The sequence below is a fragment of the Furipterus horrens genome, unplaced genomic scaffold, assembly GCF_987537825.1.
Source record: "Furipterus horrens unplaced genomic scaffold, mFurHor1.1.pri manual_scaffold_10, whole genome shotgun sequence".
Classification (NCBI taxonomy): Eukaryota; Metazoa; Chordata; class Mammalia; order Chiroptera; family Furipteridae; genus Furipterus; species Furipterus horrens.
In genome coordinates this window covers 72,357,353-72,377,683 of record NW_028327180.1, presented here as the reverse complement: position 1 = coordinate 72,377,683, position 20,331 = coordinate 72,357,353, and the positions used below count along the sequence as shown (strand labels likewise).

Genomic DNA, 20,331 nt, shown 5'->3' with positions numbered 1-20,331 from the left:
TGAACTCTACATATTTTAGGTTGGCTATCTCCTCATCTGTTATGTTGGCTATCTCCTTATCGCTTAGTTTTCCCACTGGAACCTTGATCCGTTCCCTATTTTGGGCCATACTTCTCTGTCTCCTCATCTTGATAGGCTCCTGTGTTTGCCTCTGTGTCTTAGGTAGAGCTGTCACACCTGTTACATTGTTAGGGGCAGAGCCCTAGGTATTTGTCAGTACGGGTGACCTGTTTCACCATGTTGTGGCACTGTATGTGGGGGAGGGGTCAGAGAGGGAACCATGATACCTGCTCAGCACTCATCCCTTTTCTAGGCACTTCTCTCACCTCCCATATGGGACTGGCGCCTCTCTAGCTGTTGTCCTGGTTGTGGTTTCCAGAGTAGGTGGGTCTGTGGACATTCTAGGACCATGGGGGCCCTTTAAACAAGTAGACTCTGCTGAGAGATCAGCAGTTTCTTCCTCAGCCCCAACCCCCACTGGTTTTCACAGCCTGAAGTAATGAGGCTTTATTTTCCCCAGTGCTGGAACCATGAGCTGTGCAGTCTGGTCTGGGGCTGGGAGCGTTCCCCAGGTGTCCCTCCCTACTTTTTAAAATGTGTGACGGTGCTTTCCACCAGCCTGCCGCTGCCACTGCTGCCTCCACACTGCATCCTCTCTGCCCCGGCTCCAACCCTCCTACCTGTCTGGATGAGTATTTATTCTTTATATCTTTGTTTGTTGGACTTCCATGCAGCTCAATTTTCTGGGACTTCTGGTTGTCTCTAGTTTTGAGGTAGTAGTGTTCCTTCTTAGTTGTGGAGGGAGATGCAGCATGTCTATCTAGGCCTCCATCTTGGCCAGAAGTGCTGAAACATATAATTTTATTAACCAGTGTCACTCAATAAATTTCATATAGTTTTGCTTAAAAAGAATTTGAGTCTAGAGTGGGAGTTGAGTGCTTGAAAATCTATGTCTTTGTTTGCTTCTTTGATTTCTTTCATTGAACCTTGTCTGTGGCAATCCTGTTAATAACAGGAATAATAGGCAAAACCTGTTAAATGTTTAAGCGAGTTTAAAAATGGAACCTCTAGCCCATAAACAAATGGATGAAATTATTGGAATCCTATTCGAGCAAAGAACTCAAAAGTAAAATTAAAGGCTTTGGTAATTCATTGTACTTTGTCACCACCTCCATCATTATCATTGGATTGTTTTGAGTGCCCACCTACTCATGACCTTTACCACATTGCAGTTTTTCTTAATTAATTTTACTTGATGGTAGTTCAAATTAGGGTAGACTGATAGGATTAAGGCCTCCAAAAGTAAAATTACATTTAGCTTTAAAGAAACAAGGCTATGAACAAATGAACTTTGTAATCATCCTGAAAAGATGGTTCATAGGACTAGTATCACAAATTACATAACTTTATGCAAGAGATAATGCTTCTTTTAAAAGAAGTGTATAGTTATACAAAAAGTGTATGTGAATGATCATAGCAGTGTTATCCATAATAGCCAGAAATTTGAAATGACCAAGATGTCCATCAAGTATATCCATACCACAGAATAGTCAACAATGAAAAGAAGTGAAGTTTGGATACACATGCTCTAATACGGATGAACTTTGAAAACTATATGCTAAGTGAAAGAAGCCAGACACTAAAGGCCACATATTGTATCATTCTATTTATAGGAACTTTCCAGAACAGGCAAATTCATGGAGACCAAAAGTTGATTGGTGGTTGCCAAGGACTGGGTAGGGCTGGGAGGAATAGGGAGTAACTGCATGTGGGGTTTGCTTCTGCGGTGATGAAAATGTTTTAAAACTACATAAAGGTGATGGTTGCACAACATAATGAAGGTACTAAATTCTACTGAGCTGTGTACACTTTTAAATTGATAATTTCATGGAATATGAATATTATCTCAATTTTTAAAAATAAAGAACGTAGCTCTGGCTGGTGTGGCTCAGTGGACTAAGTGCCGGCCTGCAAACCAAAAGGTTGCTGGTTTGATTTCCAGTCAGGGCACCTGCCTGGGTTGTGAGCTAGGCCCCAGTTTGGGGTGTGCAGGAGGCACCCAATCGATGTAGCTCTCACACATTGGTGTTTCTCTCCTTCCCTTCCCTTCTCTCTAAGTAAATAAATAAAATCTTTAAAAATAAAAAGGAAAGAAGTACAGATACACTTTAAATTAAGGATGAACTTTGAAAACATTATGCTAAGTGAAAGAAACCAGATACAAAAGACCATGTATTGTATGATTTCATTTATATGAAATGTCTAGAATGGACAAATCTATACAGACAAAAAGTAGATTAGTGATTGGGAGGGGGAGGGGGCAAAATGGGAAGTGACTGCTATTGAATGCGGGGTTTCTTTAGGAGTAATGCAAATGTTCTAAAATTGTGGTGAAGGTTGCACATTGCAAATATACTGAAAATTACTGAATTTTATATCAATGAATTGTATGGCATGAGACTTGTATGCCAATAAAGCTGTTGTGTAAAAATATATGTATAAATTTAAGCTTTTAAAAAATGGACTCACTTCAGTGACAGCTTGCTGTCTGCAACCTAAAAAATTCTCTCCCTTTAGTTTATCTAATTTATACATTGAGGTTTTTGTGATTTGAGTTTTCTTAAAAGCAGGACTCCAAATAACATGTATGAACAGAGGAGTAAAAGAGAATCAGGATCCAGAAAGAAGCACAAGATTTTATATGGCGATTTTATACATCATAAAGAAGACTTTTTAAATGATTATGCAGTAAATGGTATGAGATCTAGCTAGCCATTAAAAAAAAAAGTGGATTCCTACCATATTCCTTACCCCAAAATAAATTACAATTTGATCAGATATATTCATGTACAAAAGAAAACTATAAAAGTACTAGTAGAAAATATGGGCGAATGTTTTTTCATCATCTTGGGTGTGAGGAAGTCCTCTCTAAATGAAAGCCAAGAAGTCATTAAAAAAAGAGTGAGAAACATAGATTTAACTACCTATTTAAAAAATGCAAAATTCTTTATTACAGAAAATACTATGTTTCCTCCCTCCTCTACTCTAGTTACCGCCTCTACCCAAATTTGATCGATCTTTTGGGATACCACTAAAATTGCCCTCCCCTGTGGTATCTTTACCAACCATGCCATTTCTTCCTTTTTTGAACTGTTGAACTTGGTCAAAAATACATTGGATGGATAGAGGAGATGGATGGATTATGTTTTACCTGCCAACTCTAGACAGCTGGCAGTGAATGCTCAGAGCACTGTGTTGAGGAGGATTTTCAGGGGCATTTACTCCCAGTGTGAGTGCTGTGATCCATTATTGCTGTCTGTCCTGAGCATGGATAGTGGGGACGAGTCAGATGTATGTCCCCTGCCTTTGGGCATTAACTATTTCAAGTATTTCCCTTCACTTGACCATGCCATTATGAGTACCTAATACCCAGGCACATCTAACAGTTCTTGTTCTTCTTAATGATGTGTGTATTTGTGTTATTGTTATTGCTCTTATATTCCCTCAGACTCTCTCATGGAGGTAGACATTAGAGTGCCCAACAAATAATGTCATACTACCGTAACAAATACTATAAAAAGAGTACAATGGCATTCTGAAAACAGTACTTTCCAAGAAGACAATGGTTCCCAGGAAAAGAAAATATCCCAAAAGTGCCCTCTGGTTTATGGTAAAGGTCAACGAGGGTGGCAGGGAGTGGATGCAGTGGAAATAGGCACAACTTTACTTCTTGTATTTAAACAAAGCCTGTTTACCTTCAAGCTATACTCACTATGTGTGGGCTTTGTATATGGGCAGACACAGAAGAATTTTTTAAACAGAAGGCTGCCCATGGAATAAGAATTGAATATCTATTTACTGAGTGAATGAACGCATGAATGAAATGAAGGAACTGGAAACACCTCTAACATGACAGTGTTCCATGGAGCTGAAGCATCACATGCCCTTCTAGAGAACAACTCCAAGTTAACACAGTGGCAAAGGCTCTATTGGGAGGTCCTCCCATGGCTGAACAAGGCTCTCTCCTTGTCTACTCAATCTGTTGGCTCATTGAAACTTATTTTGACTCATTCTAGCATCTGCACCTCATTTTAACTGGCAGAGCCCAGCTTCAGAACTGATTTTATGTGGTGGTCCTAACCTCATCTCAGCACACAAGGAGTTGGTTACCCATGGAAAGCCCAGGCCAGGAAAACTCTGTGGGTCTCTGCACTGGAAAATCTGTGTCTCCCAAGATATCACAAGAAAAGTCATCCCTTCTGCTCTCTGCAGAAACACATGCACAGGCATGTGATAGTTCCTAGTACCTGCAATTTACAAAGCACTTTTAATATATTGTCCCAATTAGTTGATCTTCAAGAGGTAGAAGACTAGATCAGAGACCCACACCTTCTTCCTTGAAGTCACTTGGCTTTAGAAGAGCAATTTTTGCCAAAGTTCATAAGAAAGGTTTTTCCTTTCTGCTGTCAGGAGATACTTCTTTCCCTTCCCCAAGAAGGAAATCTAGTCTCCAGGTGGGAGGAATGCTTCTTCTTAGGTAGCTGCTGGGTTGGAAAGGAAGGGCTTTGCTCCAGGAAGTGATGTCAGTGTTTTGGAAGGTAGAAGAAATGGACATTTTTAGGCTGCAAGCCTCTTCTGGGAGAGCTGGGGGACAGCTCTATTTTTAGACATGTTCTTTGCCACCCACCAAAAAACTCAAAAGGTAACCAAGCACCTGGCGTTTTTCCTGTGGGGAAAGTTGTAAGGGCCAGAGAGCTCCTGCGTGTTCTGAGTCACAAAATTTGACATCATCAATATGATGCAGAGAGAGCAGGATGCCCGCCTCCTCTGAATCAGAGTTTGATTGCATGATGACAACAGACTCAGGGATGGCATACGACTGGACTCAGAGACTAGGAGTCCAGGATGATGTGTGCTGCTGACCCAAAGTGGTAAATGGTGCAGTTCAAGGATGAAATGAACTTGTGTTAGGTATCAGCTCTGTCTCTTCCTGGCTGTGTGATCATGGACATGTGACTTAACCTCTCTGAGTTCAGTTTCCTCATCTATAATGTGCAGAATCATCAAAGGACTTCTAAAGCCCTTTTAGCGCTAATTTCCTACGACACACAGTCAAGATAATTAGCCTCCATGTGACTTGTTCCCTCATCCATAGAATAGAGATAGAAATAGACTCCACTTCATATGTTTACTGCAAGTGGTAAAAAAAATAAATAAATAAATGTAAATTGCTTGGCACACACCCTAGCATAAAGTAAGTAGTCAATGCATGTGAGTTATTAAAGTAGTGTTCTTGGGGCCAGTGACATCAGAACACCTCTGTTAGGACAGTGAACAATGTGCTTTAAAGCTTTTTATGCTGAAAAACATCAGTAGGAATTTAAGCTGGTATTCTGGATACTTTGCAGTGTAGTTTACTGACCATGATTGCTCATGGAGTGACACTGGCTTAATAGGAAATGGGAAGACATGGCAAGAGGATGTTTGGTGTTTCAAAAACCCAGATCAGCTTCCATTCAGCCACTTAACAGGGGGTCTATTGTACCATTTAAAATCAAAATCTGAAGATGGAGGCATAGGTGGACATGCTTCACATCCTTGCACAACCATAAGAAGGATAATAACTAAACTCAAAGCAAAAAACACCTAGAACTGCCAGAAAGTCGATCTGTACAGAAGTCTGGCAGCCAAAGATTTAAAGAAGCCATATTCATTCAGACAGGTAGGAGTGGGGAGCTGGGGAGCTGGGGCGAGGGTTCGGTGTGGTGGTGGCTGTGGAGGCTGGTGGAACAGGAGTTCCCACATTCATGTTTGGTGGATAAAAATTGGGAGGGATACCTGGGGAGCAAGTGATCCCAGCACCAGGCCTCAGAACTTCTGGCTATAAACACCAGTAGGGGTTGGGGCGGCTGAAGAAACCGCTGGTCTCTCAGGAGAGTCTGTTTCAAGGGCCCACACAGTCCTAGAACGTCTGCAAACCCACCCACTCTGAGAACCACCACCAGGGCAACAGCTAGAGGTGCAGGGATTAGGAAGCATAACTGGTAGGAACAAAATAGACGGGGATGTTAAGAACAGTATAGGAATGAAGAAGCCAAAGACCTTACATGCACAACCCATGGACATGAACTAAGGGGGGGGTGATTGCTGGAGGGAAAGGGGGTACTGTGTAGAGGGGGTCAAAGGGGGAAAATTGGGACAACTGTAACAGCATAATCAATATAATAAAAAATAAAATCGAAATCTGAGTTGTTGTGACCTGCTTGATCACACTCAGCTCTGGAAAAGCTTTGTTCTCAAGGTGCCATCCCACCTTGTACCCCTTCCCTATTATATACAGCACTGCTGACTCCAGGGGAGGGATTTGGCAGAGAAGGGGGCTTGTCTTTCCATCCAAGGGCTTTAGTTACTAACGATGCAATGAGGGAGAGTCCCACACAGGATAATGTTAGAGAGGGGTTCTTGAATAATTTGACCAGGATTTTTGCTTAAAACCTGAGGTATTATTTATGCCCAGTCCTCATGCAGTCTTCTTTAGTACTGGGGATTCTCTGTTGTACATTGCCTGAGGCCTGCTTTAGTCCCCCCAGGGCAAGTCCCTGAAGACCTGCAGGAACCAGCCTTTGTGTCCTCAAGCTGCTGCTGAGTTGAAGCCAATATCAGCTTCTTCCAGTCGGGGCCCCTGGTGGGCCGCCTCTCTTCTGTGTCATAATTAGCACAAATTTTCTGTCCCCTGACACACCACTGGCAGCACAGAGGTCCCAGCTTTAGCATTTCCCTAGTGTAATTGTGTTTCTTATGATACTCCCTAAACACAGTAAGAAAACTACCATCCTGGGGAATGTGAGAAACCCTTTTCCTGCCTCATTAATCAGCCTCAGGGTTTGAGAGTTAAGAGCTTTCCTTGCTCACCTTGTTCTTTTTTTCAAGGCACTTAGTTATCACAATTGGTTGGTACATTGTGTCCAAAGATGAGGATCAGACACTTGATTTCCTTGTGGACACTTCACTGTTCCTCATGTCATCACAACACCCCTAAATACAATGAGAACCATTCGTTAATGTGAGCCATAAAAAGATTTTATGGGGTCAGGTCCTATAGTTGCACAGGTTGTATACTGCCAACAGGCAGGGTGAGGGGGTGTTAATTACATAGACTCTAATGGATGGCTGTCCCGGAATGTGGCTGTGCACAATTGCACAAATGTGGTGGTCAATACATGGATCAGCTGTAGCAGCCCTCCTGGCCGGGGAGATTCCCAAAACTTAATATATTCTGTTTGAGACATAAGGATCAGCATCTTTGTAATTAAATGTTAGTGAGGGCCCTTGGGAGAAATGTTTTCATTGGTTTTGGTATCTTCTCTTATTTTATTTACCTCAGGATTAATATTAATTGTATAACCAATCATGTCCCCGCTTCAACTGCCCACTGAATTTGTGGGGCACTTACAACATGTAGAACTTCACTTTTGTGTTAAGCTCATTCCTGCTGCTATTTCAATTCTACAAGGGCCTACGTGTGCCAGGCTCTGTTCACATGGAGACAACAGAGAGCAAGAAGGGAAAGTCTGTGGCATTTGCTCTCTTGTTTTGCTTTTTCTTTCTCATCTACTTTTAATCTATGATTTCTTGCTATCTTGTAACCACTTAAATAGTTTTTGGATCAAGACAGTGTATAAAATAAATAAATACTATAAATGTACATGCACCTAACAATAGAGCATTAAAATATATGAAGCAAAACCTACACAATTGAAGGGAGAAACAGACAACTCAACAATGATAACTGGAGACTTCAACAATTCACTTTCAATAATGGCAAGAACAAGTAGGCAAAAGATCAAATAGAAGACTTGCATTACATTTTAAGTCAATAAAAAGTAATATACACTCCACCCAACAATAGCAATTCTTCTCTAGTGGACATGGAAGATTTTCCAGGATAGATCACATGCTAGGGCATAAAACAAACCTCAATAAATTTAAAAGAATCAAAATAACATAAAACATGTTCTCTAACCAAAATGGAGTGAAATTAGAAATCAATAACTAAGAAATTTGGGGAACGCATAGATATGTGGAAATTAAATCACACACTGCCAAATAACCAATCAGTCAAAGGGGAAATTAAAAAATACTGAGATGAATGAAAATAATGAAATACCATACTAAAACTTGTGATATGCAACTAAAATAAGTAAGTAACCACCCTTACCATTTCTTAATTTCATTTTAGAGAATAAATGAGAAACTCTTCTTTCACAGTTTCAGCTTCTATGCAGAAAGCCACAGTACTTGTCCATATTGGTGCTAAATTAATATTTGTTGAATGAATAAATTGTGTTCTAGTGACAAGAAGATAAAGCACGGACTCATGCTGAATTCCTACTCAGTTAACCCTTATCTTCTCATATTTTTGCACAAGCCGTTTATGTTTTAAGCTCTTTATAAACTCTTATCCTCTTCTCTTTTTTCCTCCCCTCTCCATTAGGTCTTCTGCATTACTCTGTGGTTTAAACTTCCTACTCAGGCTCTTAGCATATAAACTATTTTTTTGTCCTGTTTCTAAGCTAAGGGGTTGGCAGACTACTGCCTGGGAGTGAAGTCCAGCCCACTGCCTGTTTTTGTATGATCTGAGAGTTAAGAATAGTTTCACATTTTGTAATTGTTGAAAAAATCAAAAGAAAAATAATATTTCATCATGTGAAAATAATAGGACATTCAACTTTCAGTTCCTATAAATAAAGTTTTATTGGAACATAGCCATGCTAGTTTGTTTCCTGTTGTCTATAGCTGTGTTTACGATACAATGGCAAAGTGGAATAGTTGTGACAGAAAGCTTGTGGCCCATGGCGTCCAAAATATTTACTATTTATCCCTTTACATAAAAGTTTGCTGACACTTGTTCTGAGTTTCTGTACAAGCATACCCTTGACTTGGTACGCCTTCCCTTTTTCCCATCACAACAAAGACTTTTTCTCCTTCAAAGCCCTTTCTCCTCAGTTCTTATCTGATTATCCCACCTGGTCGCATAATTCTCTACACCATCTCTCAGCATTAGTTAATGTAGCTCAACATAGATGAAATTAACTTGCAATTTTCATATTTAAAATGTCTTGAATATGTGTTTACTATCTTCTCTATTACATCATGAAAACCCCAAGGGTGGACCTACCTGTTCCTTTCATGTCCTCTGTTTCCCTTCACACCCAGAGCAGTGCTCTAGATTTGTAGTCAAACAGATCTCTTTCATTTGTGATTCGATCACTCTCTAGCTGAGCAAGGGATGCACATTTCCTTAGTTTCTTCATCGGCAGAGGATTAAGGAGATGATGTATTAAGGGGTCAAAGGCCCAGTAGGAGCTCCACAAAAAGTAGTTATCATCAGTGAACAATTTTGTTAGTTGAATATGAAGATATTACCTTTTGCCCTTAATGAAACTTGGAGTAATGCAGTGAGAATAAAAACAAGTAGTAGGTCAGTAGAAATGGAACTCCATGTTCAGTTGGAGCTCTATAGAGATTAGCTGGAGACATTTAAGGCCTGAAATATCAGACCGATGAAGCTTTGTTTAAAATTTAACAAACCCTTCTTGGTTACTCATTGAGCTCAGTGCTGCATAGGACTCAGGCGGATGTGAAAGACAGAAGGCCTCATCTATCCAGAGTAAATTTTAATCTAAACTGGGGGAATAAAGAAAAACAGACATGAGCTATGCTCTTGCTTGCCCGTAATATTTCTCTTCTCTCTCAGGATGGATGATTCAGAGTCAGCAATTCACATAAAAAGTATTGCACATGGAAATTATCACTGTTATTCTGTGGGGAAATAAGTTTCTAAGTGCAGCAATGTGAAATTAATAAGTTTCTCTCTGGAAACTCTCTGACAACATCTCGAGATGAAGCCAAAGAGTGCAGTTTTTATAGCCTTGGAGTACCTTCCCATCTGCTTGGCTTGCAGCAGGCAGGGACCCATGAGTCAGATTCGGAGTTTTTCCTTTCCCTGTATGATTTGCTTGCCAACTGGAGGCCTTATACAGTGGAAACTCAGTTTCTCAATCCTGCATATATCCACTCATCGAATCAACACAAGTCATCTCAATTTACTTATTAAAGGTTTTGGGGAAAACTCAGAGAAAAAAGACCTAGTCTTTAACATTTTGGTTCAGGACATCAGAAAAGGAGCAGGAAAGGACGACTGGAAACTGGCAGTCAACTTCTTTTCTTTTGAGAGGAAACAATTCCTGTAAGGAAGTCCCATGCGCAGGGAGTGTGTAGCTATTGAGGGAGAAAGTGGTTTAGGAAAGAAGTAGGTGGGAAGGGTAGCAACTTTTCCACAAAAGCCACAGTGCTGCAGATGTGCATAAAGATGGGAGCTGCAGTTCTAAAAGCCACATGTGGTAGCACAGACATCTTTATTCCTTTTTACATGTAAGTTTAGAATATCTGAGCAAAGAAGTCTGGGTTTCTACTTTCTACTGATGATATTTTTTAAAAACTCAGATTAGACTTTTTTCCTCTTATATAAGACAACAAGGTAGGACATTATGTTTGGGATGATTCACTGTGCCTTATTCCATTTAAAGTACACCCCCCCCCCCGGATTAAAAACAACTGAGGGACAGAGTAAGGAACATACCACTTTGAGACTCTCAGGTTGGCATGTTACTGGAAATAAGGACAGACATGTAGGAAAAAGAGTTTGTTTACTAGCAGAGAACTCAAAGTTAGGAAGATAAGTACCTAGAAATGTTATTGATTACAATCGGTTCCTTTATACAGAAACCTCAAAGTAGTTTCAAAACACAGCTATATTTTAAAATATATAGTCAGCTAGACTTGAAAATAAGAAGCTAAGTCAATAACCATAGTAACGCCAACCCTAGACTACCAATGTGGAAAGGCAATCAGGAAGAAATTACACCAAGCCTCAAAGATCAAGTTTTCTTCAGTGTTGGTCCTGGGAGTAGAAGCAATCCCACAAGGCCGGGTGTGACAGAAAGAAACAAGACACCTCAGATGCCTGCTAGATAAGCTTTACTGTGCTATATGCTGTGGGAGATATCAAAATATTTAAGACAAATACTCTTGTCCCCAAAGTTTATAATTTAGTTACATGATAATGGTTTATAAAGCTGACTGAATGGTTTCTAGCTTTAGCCCTTACTAGCTGTGTGTTCCTGGGTCAAATATTTTATCTCTTTGGGCATCCTCTTCTCATGTGTGAAACGGTAATAATTATCTCCTAGGTGGCAGGTATGCCTGCCTCCTCTCAGCTCTTCCACAAGGCAAGCTCTCACTTCTCTCACCACCTTGGCACACGTACCTGCTACCTGGAAAGCTGTCGCATGGCTCACTCTTGGAAGTTTTGCCTCAGAGAGCTCTGGTTTGGAAAAGATCGTGTCTGTATCCACGGACGACGCTGTTAAAACACTTAAAAGAACTGTGTGGCAATGAGCATTCTAATATGATCACCCACCCTACACAGGCTTTGAGATTAAAGAAATTTTCCAGGATTTAGGGTTAGCCACCTTTTTCTGCAAAGGGCCCAATATCAAGTAATGTAGGGTTTGTATGTCATACTAAACAAATGGGAGTGGCTGTGTTCCCCCCAAAAACTTAATTTACGAACACTGACATTTGACTTTCATATACTTTCCACGGTCATGGCACTGGCCTCTGCCCTGTATTTGACTCACCCCTGATCTAGGAGGATGGCAGACAGGAAGGGAGTGAGTAGGTAAGAACCAGACAGATTCTGCAGCCAGATACCAGGGATCAGGTCGCCGCTGTGTAACACTGTCAACCTCCCTGGGGGTTCAAGACCTCTACCTTATGGGGGTGGCCCCTCTGTGTGATGAGGGCTGGTAAAAACGCGTAGGGGAAGCTCAGTGCTGGCTACGAGGTGCTCACCCCCGGCGTCACCCTCTCGGTGGTGGGTGGTGGCCTGCGAGTGGACTGGAACTCGACGCTTCAGCCTGGGAGGCGCGAGGGGGAAGGCGGCTCCCACCCAACAGGGCACCGCGGAGCTGCTGCGCGAGTCGGGGGCGGGGCAGCGGCGCAGCGTCGTCGCCCTGGTCCCCGCCTCCTCCCCAGGGGCCGTGTGGGAGCCTCCGAGGCGGCGGCGCTCACAGGCGGAGGAGAGCGGCTCGCCTGCAAACGTCGGCGGCCATCGAGACCCACTCGGGACGCGACCCCTCGGTCTCTCAGCGCTCCCCGGTCGCGGCGCCCGCGCCCCTTCGTTCAGCTCGCTTGCTCGTCCGCCCTCTTTCCCTGCGGCCGGCTTCGCCATGGCGTTGGCGTTGGCGGCTCTGGCTGCGGTGGAGCCGGCCTGCGGCAGCGGGTACCAGCAGGTGAGCAGCGCCGAGTCCCGCCCCAGGCCCGGGACCCCGGCCCTGTCCTCCCCGCCAGCCGCTTCAGGCCTGTCCAGCCCGGCCTGTGGCCAGCTCGACGCCGTGGCTTGGTAGGCCGCGCTGGGCCTGGGCGGGCCGAGCGGGCCGGGCGGGTCCCGGGCTCGGATTCGAGCCGCGAACCCGTCCCCACACGACCTTGGGCGGGACTCTGGCGGTGGGAAAGCCTGTGCCCCGCTGCGTTTCCTACGTTTCCCACAGCAGACGGGTCCCCAAGTCAGAACCCGCCAGCGTCGGGGGACATGGACCTGGGGACATTAGGTTTTCCATTTTCCACCTTTGCTTTGACGTCATTGGGAAGGAAAATAAAAACCAAGCATGAAATGGAAAAGGAAACTAGGCGGAGAGAAAAGATTAAAATCGCTGCGACTGCCGCCGACAGCTCCCCGCAGCGACATGCGATTACTCAGGGTTTCAGAGCCTTGTCTGTATCGAAACCCATCCCCCTCGCCTACGTCTTAAGACAAAAGTGAAGAACGAGGCGAGGCGAGAGACAAGCCCGCATTTTGCAGTAAATTAGGAAAAGGCGGTGTTCAACTTCGATGATGTCCCAAAATGTCGCGCTACGTGGAAGACTGCAGGGCGTGTGCCTGGGTGTGTGTTTTAATAGCTTGGAAATGTCCAACGAGGTTTAATAGCATACCTGGGGAGGAAGTGAACGGGGGTTGATTGGATTATTATCTAGGGTATGACTTATAAGTTGCGGCCCTAGGGGAAAAAGAGCTGCTTGTTTCACTCGCCACTATCTATAGCCGGGTTTCCTTCGGAAATTCAGAGAGACCTTCTGCAGGGGTTTTGTGGAATTGAGCCGGGTAGTAATTGATGTTGATTGGGACCGCAAATAACTGCTTGCATTTTGTCGTGTTTCGAATGCTTAGTATAATTTGCATAAAATGTCAGTTGTGCTTCTACGAAATGTTCTATCTAATTTTAGAAATAAGAAAAAATATGATTAATACATTCACATTAACCCTGGTGTGGCCAGTTACTGTTTTGTTTTGTTGTCATTAGCCCTGTGTTGTCATTTCCTTCGTCCCCCAGCTGGACTCCTGGAATGACTGGTTAAGAATTTAGATTCTTGGTTTCGTAAACACGCCCAAACTGTGGCAAAGCAGTCTAGTCCTTAGATCGCTCACAGCCTGGGGCCTGGCACATGCTTTTTTCTATGACCTTGGGCAAGGCTCTGGGTTTCTCTCTTCTTCAATAAAATGTGAATGACAGGTGTCATTTAACTGTCACCAAGGTGTTTGCAAATCATCTGTACCCCGTAGTTTGATTAATTCATTCTTTTCATTTGCCTTGGATGAGGCAAACAAGCAAAATGCTGTGGCTTTTCTTTGTACTGCCATCTTCTTGAGCTAGTAGGTAGTGCTTACATACTGCTAGAATACAAAAAAAAAAATGGTGGGGTATCAAAATTATGCGTTTCTTTGTGTAGTATTTAATGGTTTTACATACTACAAATTGAGGTATGACAGGGAGAGCTCATTATTTTGAAGAAATAAGCTTCAAAAGAGAGTGGAAAAGAGAAATAATATTCTTAGACAAATTGGAAAATATGAAAGCCAAAAAAAATCCCCACGTATCATCCATAGATAACCAAAGTTAATATTTTAATGTGTACCTATGGATTTATAGCTATGGAAATATATACAAGTATAGATCAGTATATATGTGTACAGAGAAGGAAAGCTAATATTGATTTACTGTGAGCATTTACTACGTGCCAATCACGGTAATAAGTGCTTTACATGCATTATTTCACTTAATCCTTACAAAACCCCTAGGAGGCAGGGTTTGGTACTGTATAGGTGACAGTGAAGACTCCAAGAGCCCTAGTAACTTGCTCAAGGTCGCAGCTTCTAAGTAGTGATTACAAGGATAAATCCACACTCACCTACTTAAAACACAGGCTTATGATCCAAATAAAGGCATATGCATTAGTAGATATATATGCACCCACACATACATATACAGGCACATCTTTACACACAAGTGCAATTCCATGGACCCCTAATTATGCTTTGCACACACTTTGTACATGTGTGCACATATTATGTTTACACGCCCATATGTGCCTGTGTATCTCATGTTCCCAGACACACGTGCATCCACAAATTTGCATGTGTATTCATGCACATGTATGTACAGAGGCGCACAATATAATAAGATGGGTTCATGTTTTTATGTCTATATGGAATGTAATTGTTTGGCTGCACCATAATTTAACCAGTTGCCCATTGTTGGTCACTAAGGATGTTTAAAAATATTTTTTAATTCACTATAGTTTCTTTTAAATACATGTCCATCTATTAGTATAAATTTCTAGATGTGAAAATGTTTGGTCAGAGAATATATGTATTTAAAAAACTTGAATTATAAGATGTTGGTGAATTAGTCAGACAACTTGATAGGAGCATGATAACTGGTTGTTACAGAAGACCATTCGAATTTCTGTTTGATCTTTTTAATCAAATTGAGCTTGTCTTCTCTTGAAGTAAGTGTAATGAAAACTATATGATTCATTCATAAATGCAAACACAATTTTCTCCTTAAAAAGTTTGTTATTGGTAGTGCAGTATGTGCACAACTTGAATTTAGCATCTTGACAGACTACACAGAAAGGCGGGGCTCATAGCTTTCTTGCAGCTTTATCTACCTTCACCACATCTTGCATTTTGAAACTGAAATTGTGTCCAAACATTCTGAAGCGCCACTTGAGAAAGATCTAGGTAGGCCCATCATGAAGATACCTAAGTGTTATATTTATTCCTGTTCATCCATTTCAAGCCCTCCTTGCCTCACTGGAATAGATCTTTGCCTATATCATGAATTTTGCCATATACGTCCTGAAATGTTTTGAGATATTTGGATTTGAATCCAGTATAAGTGGGCAATTATGACATTGCCATATAGTGTTAAAATAGACTGCAGAATGTTAAGTTTTAGACCTGACTCATTGTCTGCAAAAGAAGTTGCCTGCTTGTGAGCATCGCTGTTACGTTTGTATTGTAGTTTGATGACATTGTGGAGCAGCTTTGGGAATGATATCTTTATGGGTAAGGTCTCTCAGGATTGTGGAGGAAGAGATAGAATTTCATCTCTGGTAGGCCAAAATATAATTCATGTTGAGAGAGAGTCAAGATCCTGAAGGAAGGGCCAAGTAGTGCCCATGTGGTTTAATTTGTTCAGTTTCCAAAGTTGTTATAATTATATAATGCAATGCCCCTGAGAATGGTATGTCAAGATTTTAGGGTTATTTTGCTGTATTTGTGGCATATATGGCCAGTGATCAAAAAAAACTTTTATAAAAACGTTGAGAAGCTGGGTAAAATTATTTCTTTAGAAATCTTAATTTGTGGTAAATATATGTATATAAAATTTACAATTTTAACCATTTTTAAGTGTATAGCCTGTTTAGTGGCATTAAATACATTCACATTGTGGGGCAATGATCACCACCATCCATTCCCAGAGCTTTTTCTTCCTCCCCAACCCAAACTACCTACCCATTAAATAATAACTCCCCGTTTCCTTCTTCAGCCCCTGACAGCCATCATTCTACTTTCTGTTTATGAATTTTGGTTACTCTAAGTACCTCATATGAGTGGAATCATATAGTGTTTGTCCTTTTGTGACTGGCTTCACTTAGCGTAATGCCCTCAAGGTTGATCCATATTGTAACATGTATCAGAATTTCCTTCTGTTTTAAGGCTGAATAATATCCCATTGTATGTATATGCTGTATTTTGTTTGTCCATTCTTCTGTGGATGGACACTTGGGGCGCTTTGACCTCTTTTTTTTTCCCCCCTTTCACCTTTTGATCACTGTAAATAATACTGCTGTGAATATGGGCGTATAAGTCTCTTGAGTCCCTACATGAAATTCTTTTGGATATATATTCAGAAGTGGACCTGCTGGTTTATATGGTAGTGCTATTTTTAATTTTTTGAGGACTGGCCATTCTGTTTTCCATAGCAGTGCACCATTTTACATTCCCAACAGCAGTGTGGAAGGGCCCTGGTTTTTTTCACATACTCATCAACTCTTGTTATTTTCTGTTTTTCTTTTTGATAAAGTCATCCTAATGGGTGTGAAATGGTATCTCATTATGGTTTTGGTTGGCATTTCCCTCATGATTAGTGATATTGAGCATCTTTTTAATGTGCTTATTGGCCATTTGTGTCTCTTTGGAGAAATGTGTATTTAACTCCACTGTCCATTTTTGAATTGGGTTGTTTGCTTTTTGTTATTGAGCTGTAGTAATTTCCTAACATTTATTTGCATTTTCAACTTTTACTATGAATATTTAAAATATATATACAAAAATATAGTGTAATTACATTTAGCCATCCATCACATATTCGGCATTTAGCAACAAGTAGCTAATCTTGTTTCATTTATACTTCCCACCATTTTGAAGCAAATCCTAGAAATGGTAAATATTTGGATATTGTGTGTGACTCTAAAAATAATGGTATGATGTTTTAAGCAGATATTGTCACATGAGAAATATATCACGAGAGCACTTCAGTAGTCTGTTCCTAATAGAGAAACAGGATTTGTGAGTGGCAAGAGCTGCAGGTCTAACTATCCTGTTTTTCACTCACTCTTGGTAAACTATGTATACTTTGTGTTGTTTTTGTAGCACTGATGGACTGCTGTTGATCCATTCTTATTTTTTTGCCTGGTCCTACTGGTCAACTACTTGTTAGGGAAGATTAAATTGGTTTAATCATTCTGTATTTGCCCTGGAAATGGGGCAAAACTTTCTGGCTTGGGTAGAAATCAAGAAGTGCTCTGGGAAATACTGGCATCATCCAAACTGATGTCACCCACTAGTTTGTCTGCATATAACTTTCTCCTACACACCAATTATATTACATTACTTTACGTTAAATTATATTATAAAATAAATTCCACCATTATAGTGATTTTGTATTTTTATGAAAGAGAAAGGCTTGAAGAGATTTAAGAGACATCTTCTAATTTATTTGTTCTTAGGGCTTTAAAATAATTACTTTCATTTCTTAATGATTTATTCTACTGTTATCTTTGGACAAGTATATTGTTTAGTAAAGCCATATTCTTGTAGTAATAGTGGATGATGCCTATTTAGATAAAGCAGCTTCTAACATTTTAATTAGGGATTAATGCTGTAAATCCACTCAATATCTTTATTCTCAAGTCATTTTTGCCAATTGCTTAGGCAGTTGGTAAGTGTCGTATATCAAATTTACATTCTCTAGTTTTTTTGTTTTTTTTTTTAGCATAATCCAGTTATAATTGCTGCTAGTGGCTGTCTAGATAGAAGTACAGTATGATTGTTGCCTTCACCGAGTGAATGTTATCTAACATCACTTAGCACATCCTGCTGTTACCATTAGGCTGACTTATTTTTTTCTGAGTAACACAATTTATATTAAAAGTTCTAAATACTAGCTCTAAATACTGGTATAATTTAAGAGTGAATCTAGTGGAATATTTCCTTACTAATTAAAGAAGTTCCTTTCCCATATATATTTGTATATATTCTGCCCAGCAATTTAGTATAATCTTTGACAGTTTTTCTTCTAAATTCATGTATTGCAGTAATGCTAGTAGTTAATCAGAGGCTTGAATGTGATTTGGAGGCCTTTCCAGAGATAGGATAGTTTATTACTAGAAATACAAGGGTTTAGGGAGTGGTTCTGTTTAGTAACAGTTTTATCATTCAGTGCTTAAATGTGGCATTTAAAATTAAGCATTTCTTGTACAACAGTACACAGATACATTTTTCATACACTAGAGTCAAAGAGCAACTTTGTAAAGGAAAACTTGATTTCCCTTACTTCAAGTTTGGTGTGCATTCTTCAGGCTTTTTTCTTTGCTTTAAAATATATTTAAAAAATGTTTACTTTTTAAAATAAATTTTACTTTTTGTAATGTTTTTAGAATTTCGAAACATTGGGAAGATAGTACAGTTTTCATATACCCCAGACCCTGTTTCCCCTGTTAACATTTTACATCCATGTGGTACATTTGTGACAGTTGATGAGCCAATATTGATATTATTGTTAACTAAAGTCTATACTTTATTTAGATTTTCAGTTTTTATCTAACTTCTTTTTTCTGTTCCAGGGTCCCATACAGGTTACCACATTACATTTGGTCGTCATGTCTCTTTAGGCTTCTCTTGGCTGTGATAGTTTCTCAAATTTTCCTTGTTTCTGATACGGGAGTATTGGCCACATGTTTGTAAAGTGTACCACAATTGCGATTTGTCTGATGCTTTTCTCATGATTAGACTGGGTTGTGGGTTTTGGGGGCAGAAGACCATAGAAGTAAAGTGCCATTTTCATCACATTTTACCAAGAGCACATGCTGTCAACATGACTTATCACTGTTGATGTTGACCGTGGTCACCTGATTGATTGAGGTAGTGATTGTCAGGTTTCTCTACTGTAAAATTACTCCCCCCACCCCATCTTTTTCATACTGTACTCTTTGGAAGGAAGTCACTATGCACAGTCCATCCTTAAGGATTGGGGAGTTACACTCCACCACCTCTTTCAGGGCCGAAGATCTACATAAATTATTTGGAAATGTTCTGCATGGGACATTTGTCTCCTTCATTTATTTATTCAATGATATCAGTATGGACTCATTTATTCTTTGAATTATAATCCAATGCTACTTAATTTTGTTATTGTTCCACTGTTGGCCATTGGGAGCTCTTTCAGTTTGCACCTGTGTCCCTTTGACATAGCTCAATTATTGTTTAATTTTTTTAATTTTAATTTTTTTGAAAAGATCTTATTTATTTATTCTTAGAAAGAGGAAAGGAAGGAGAATGAGAGAGCAAGAAGCATCAATGTGTGAGAGAAACATAGATCAGTTGCCTGTCTCATGCCCCCTGTGACTGGGGACTGGGCCTGCAACCCAGGCATGTATCCTGATTGGGAATTGAACCAGAAGCCTATTGTTTCCCGGGATGATGCCCAACCAACTGAGCCACATCAGGGAGGGTTTTTGGTGTCTTTTTGTTTGTTTAATTTTAGAGAGAGAAGAGAGGGGTGGGGAGAGGGAGAGAGAGCAAGAGAAAAGAGACAGACAGACTCGATGTTCCACTTATTTATACATACATTGGTCATTTCTTGTATGTGCCCTGACCAAGGATCAAATCTGCAACTCTGGCCTACCTGGGTAATGCTCTAACCAACTGAGCTACCCAGCCAGGCCATCTTTATATTTTTTTAACCTCTTATATTTTTCATCTCTTTTTCTCTATTTTCTATGAGTTTTTCCTCAAATTTATCTTCTCTTTAATAAAATTTTAATTTCTGTTGTCATTTTTAATAAATGTCAGTAGTTCCTTTACTTGATATTTTATGTTCACCAAGATATTTTTCATGTATACTTCGAGATGAGACATTGTGGGCCCTTTCTAATACATATTTGTCCAGTGTGTAAGTATTTTAAAAATTGTGATATTTGCCAATTGAATATGTATAAATCTATATCTATAGCTACAACACTACTTATATAGAGTGAATCTCTCTGAAGTTATATAATCTTAAAATCCCTCCAACCATCTCTTTAATTTTTATTGAATTTATTGGAGTGACAATGGTTAATAAAATTATATAGGTTTCAGGTATATAATTCTATAATACATCTATATATTGTATTGTGTATTGTGTGTTCACCATCCCGGTGTGTTGTCACTTTTAATTTTCAAAATTGTCCTCTATAATTATTTTTCTTTCTTTTTTTTAAATAGCACCCTGTCCTTGTTTCATAGTTTTTTTTTTTCCCCCTCTCGTTTCTCTGGGAGCTTTGAAAGTTTTTTTTCTTTCTTTAGTTTTCATCTTTAGTATAGTTGTTTCCTCTGCATTGCATTTACTTTCTTTGTATTGGCCTTTTATGACCTGTTTT

The 20,331-nt window shown here is 40.1% G+C and overlaps 1 protein-coding gene across 1 annotated transcript in view; it reads left to right on the top strand.

Moving 5' to 3' along the window:
* The first annotated feature begins 12,075 nt into the window (after positions 1–12,075).
* NDFIP1 (Nedd4 family interacting protein 1) overlaps positions 12,076–20,331 on the top strand; it is a 36,390-nt gene continuing 28,134 nt past the window's right edge. Inside the window, exon 1 of the mRNA XM_090288094.1 lies at positions 12,076–12,356. Coding sequence (XP_090144220.1) covers positions 12,294–12,356 — 63 coding nt within the window. The 5' untranslated portion in view covers positions 12,076–12,293. The remainder of the gene's footprint in view (positions 12,357–20,331) is intronic.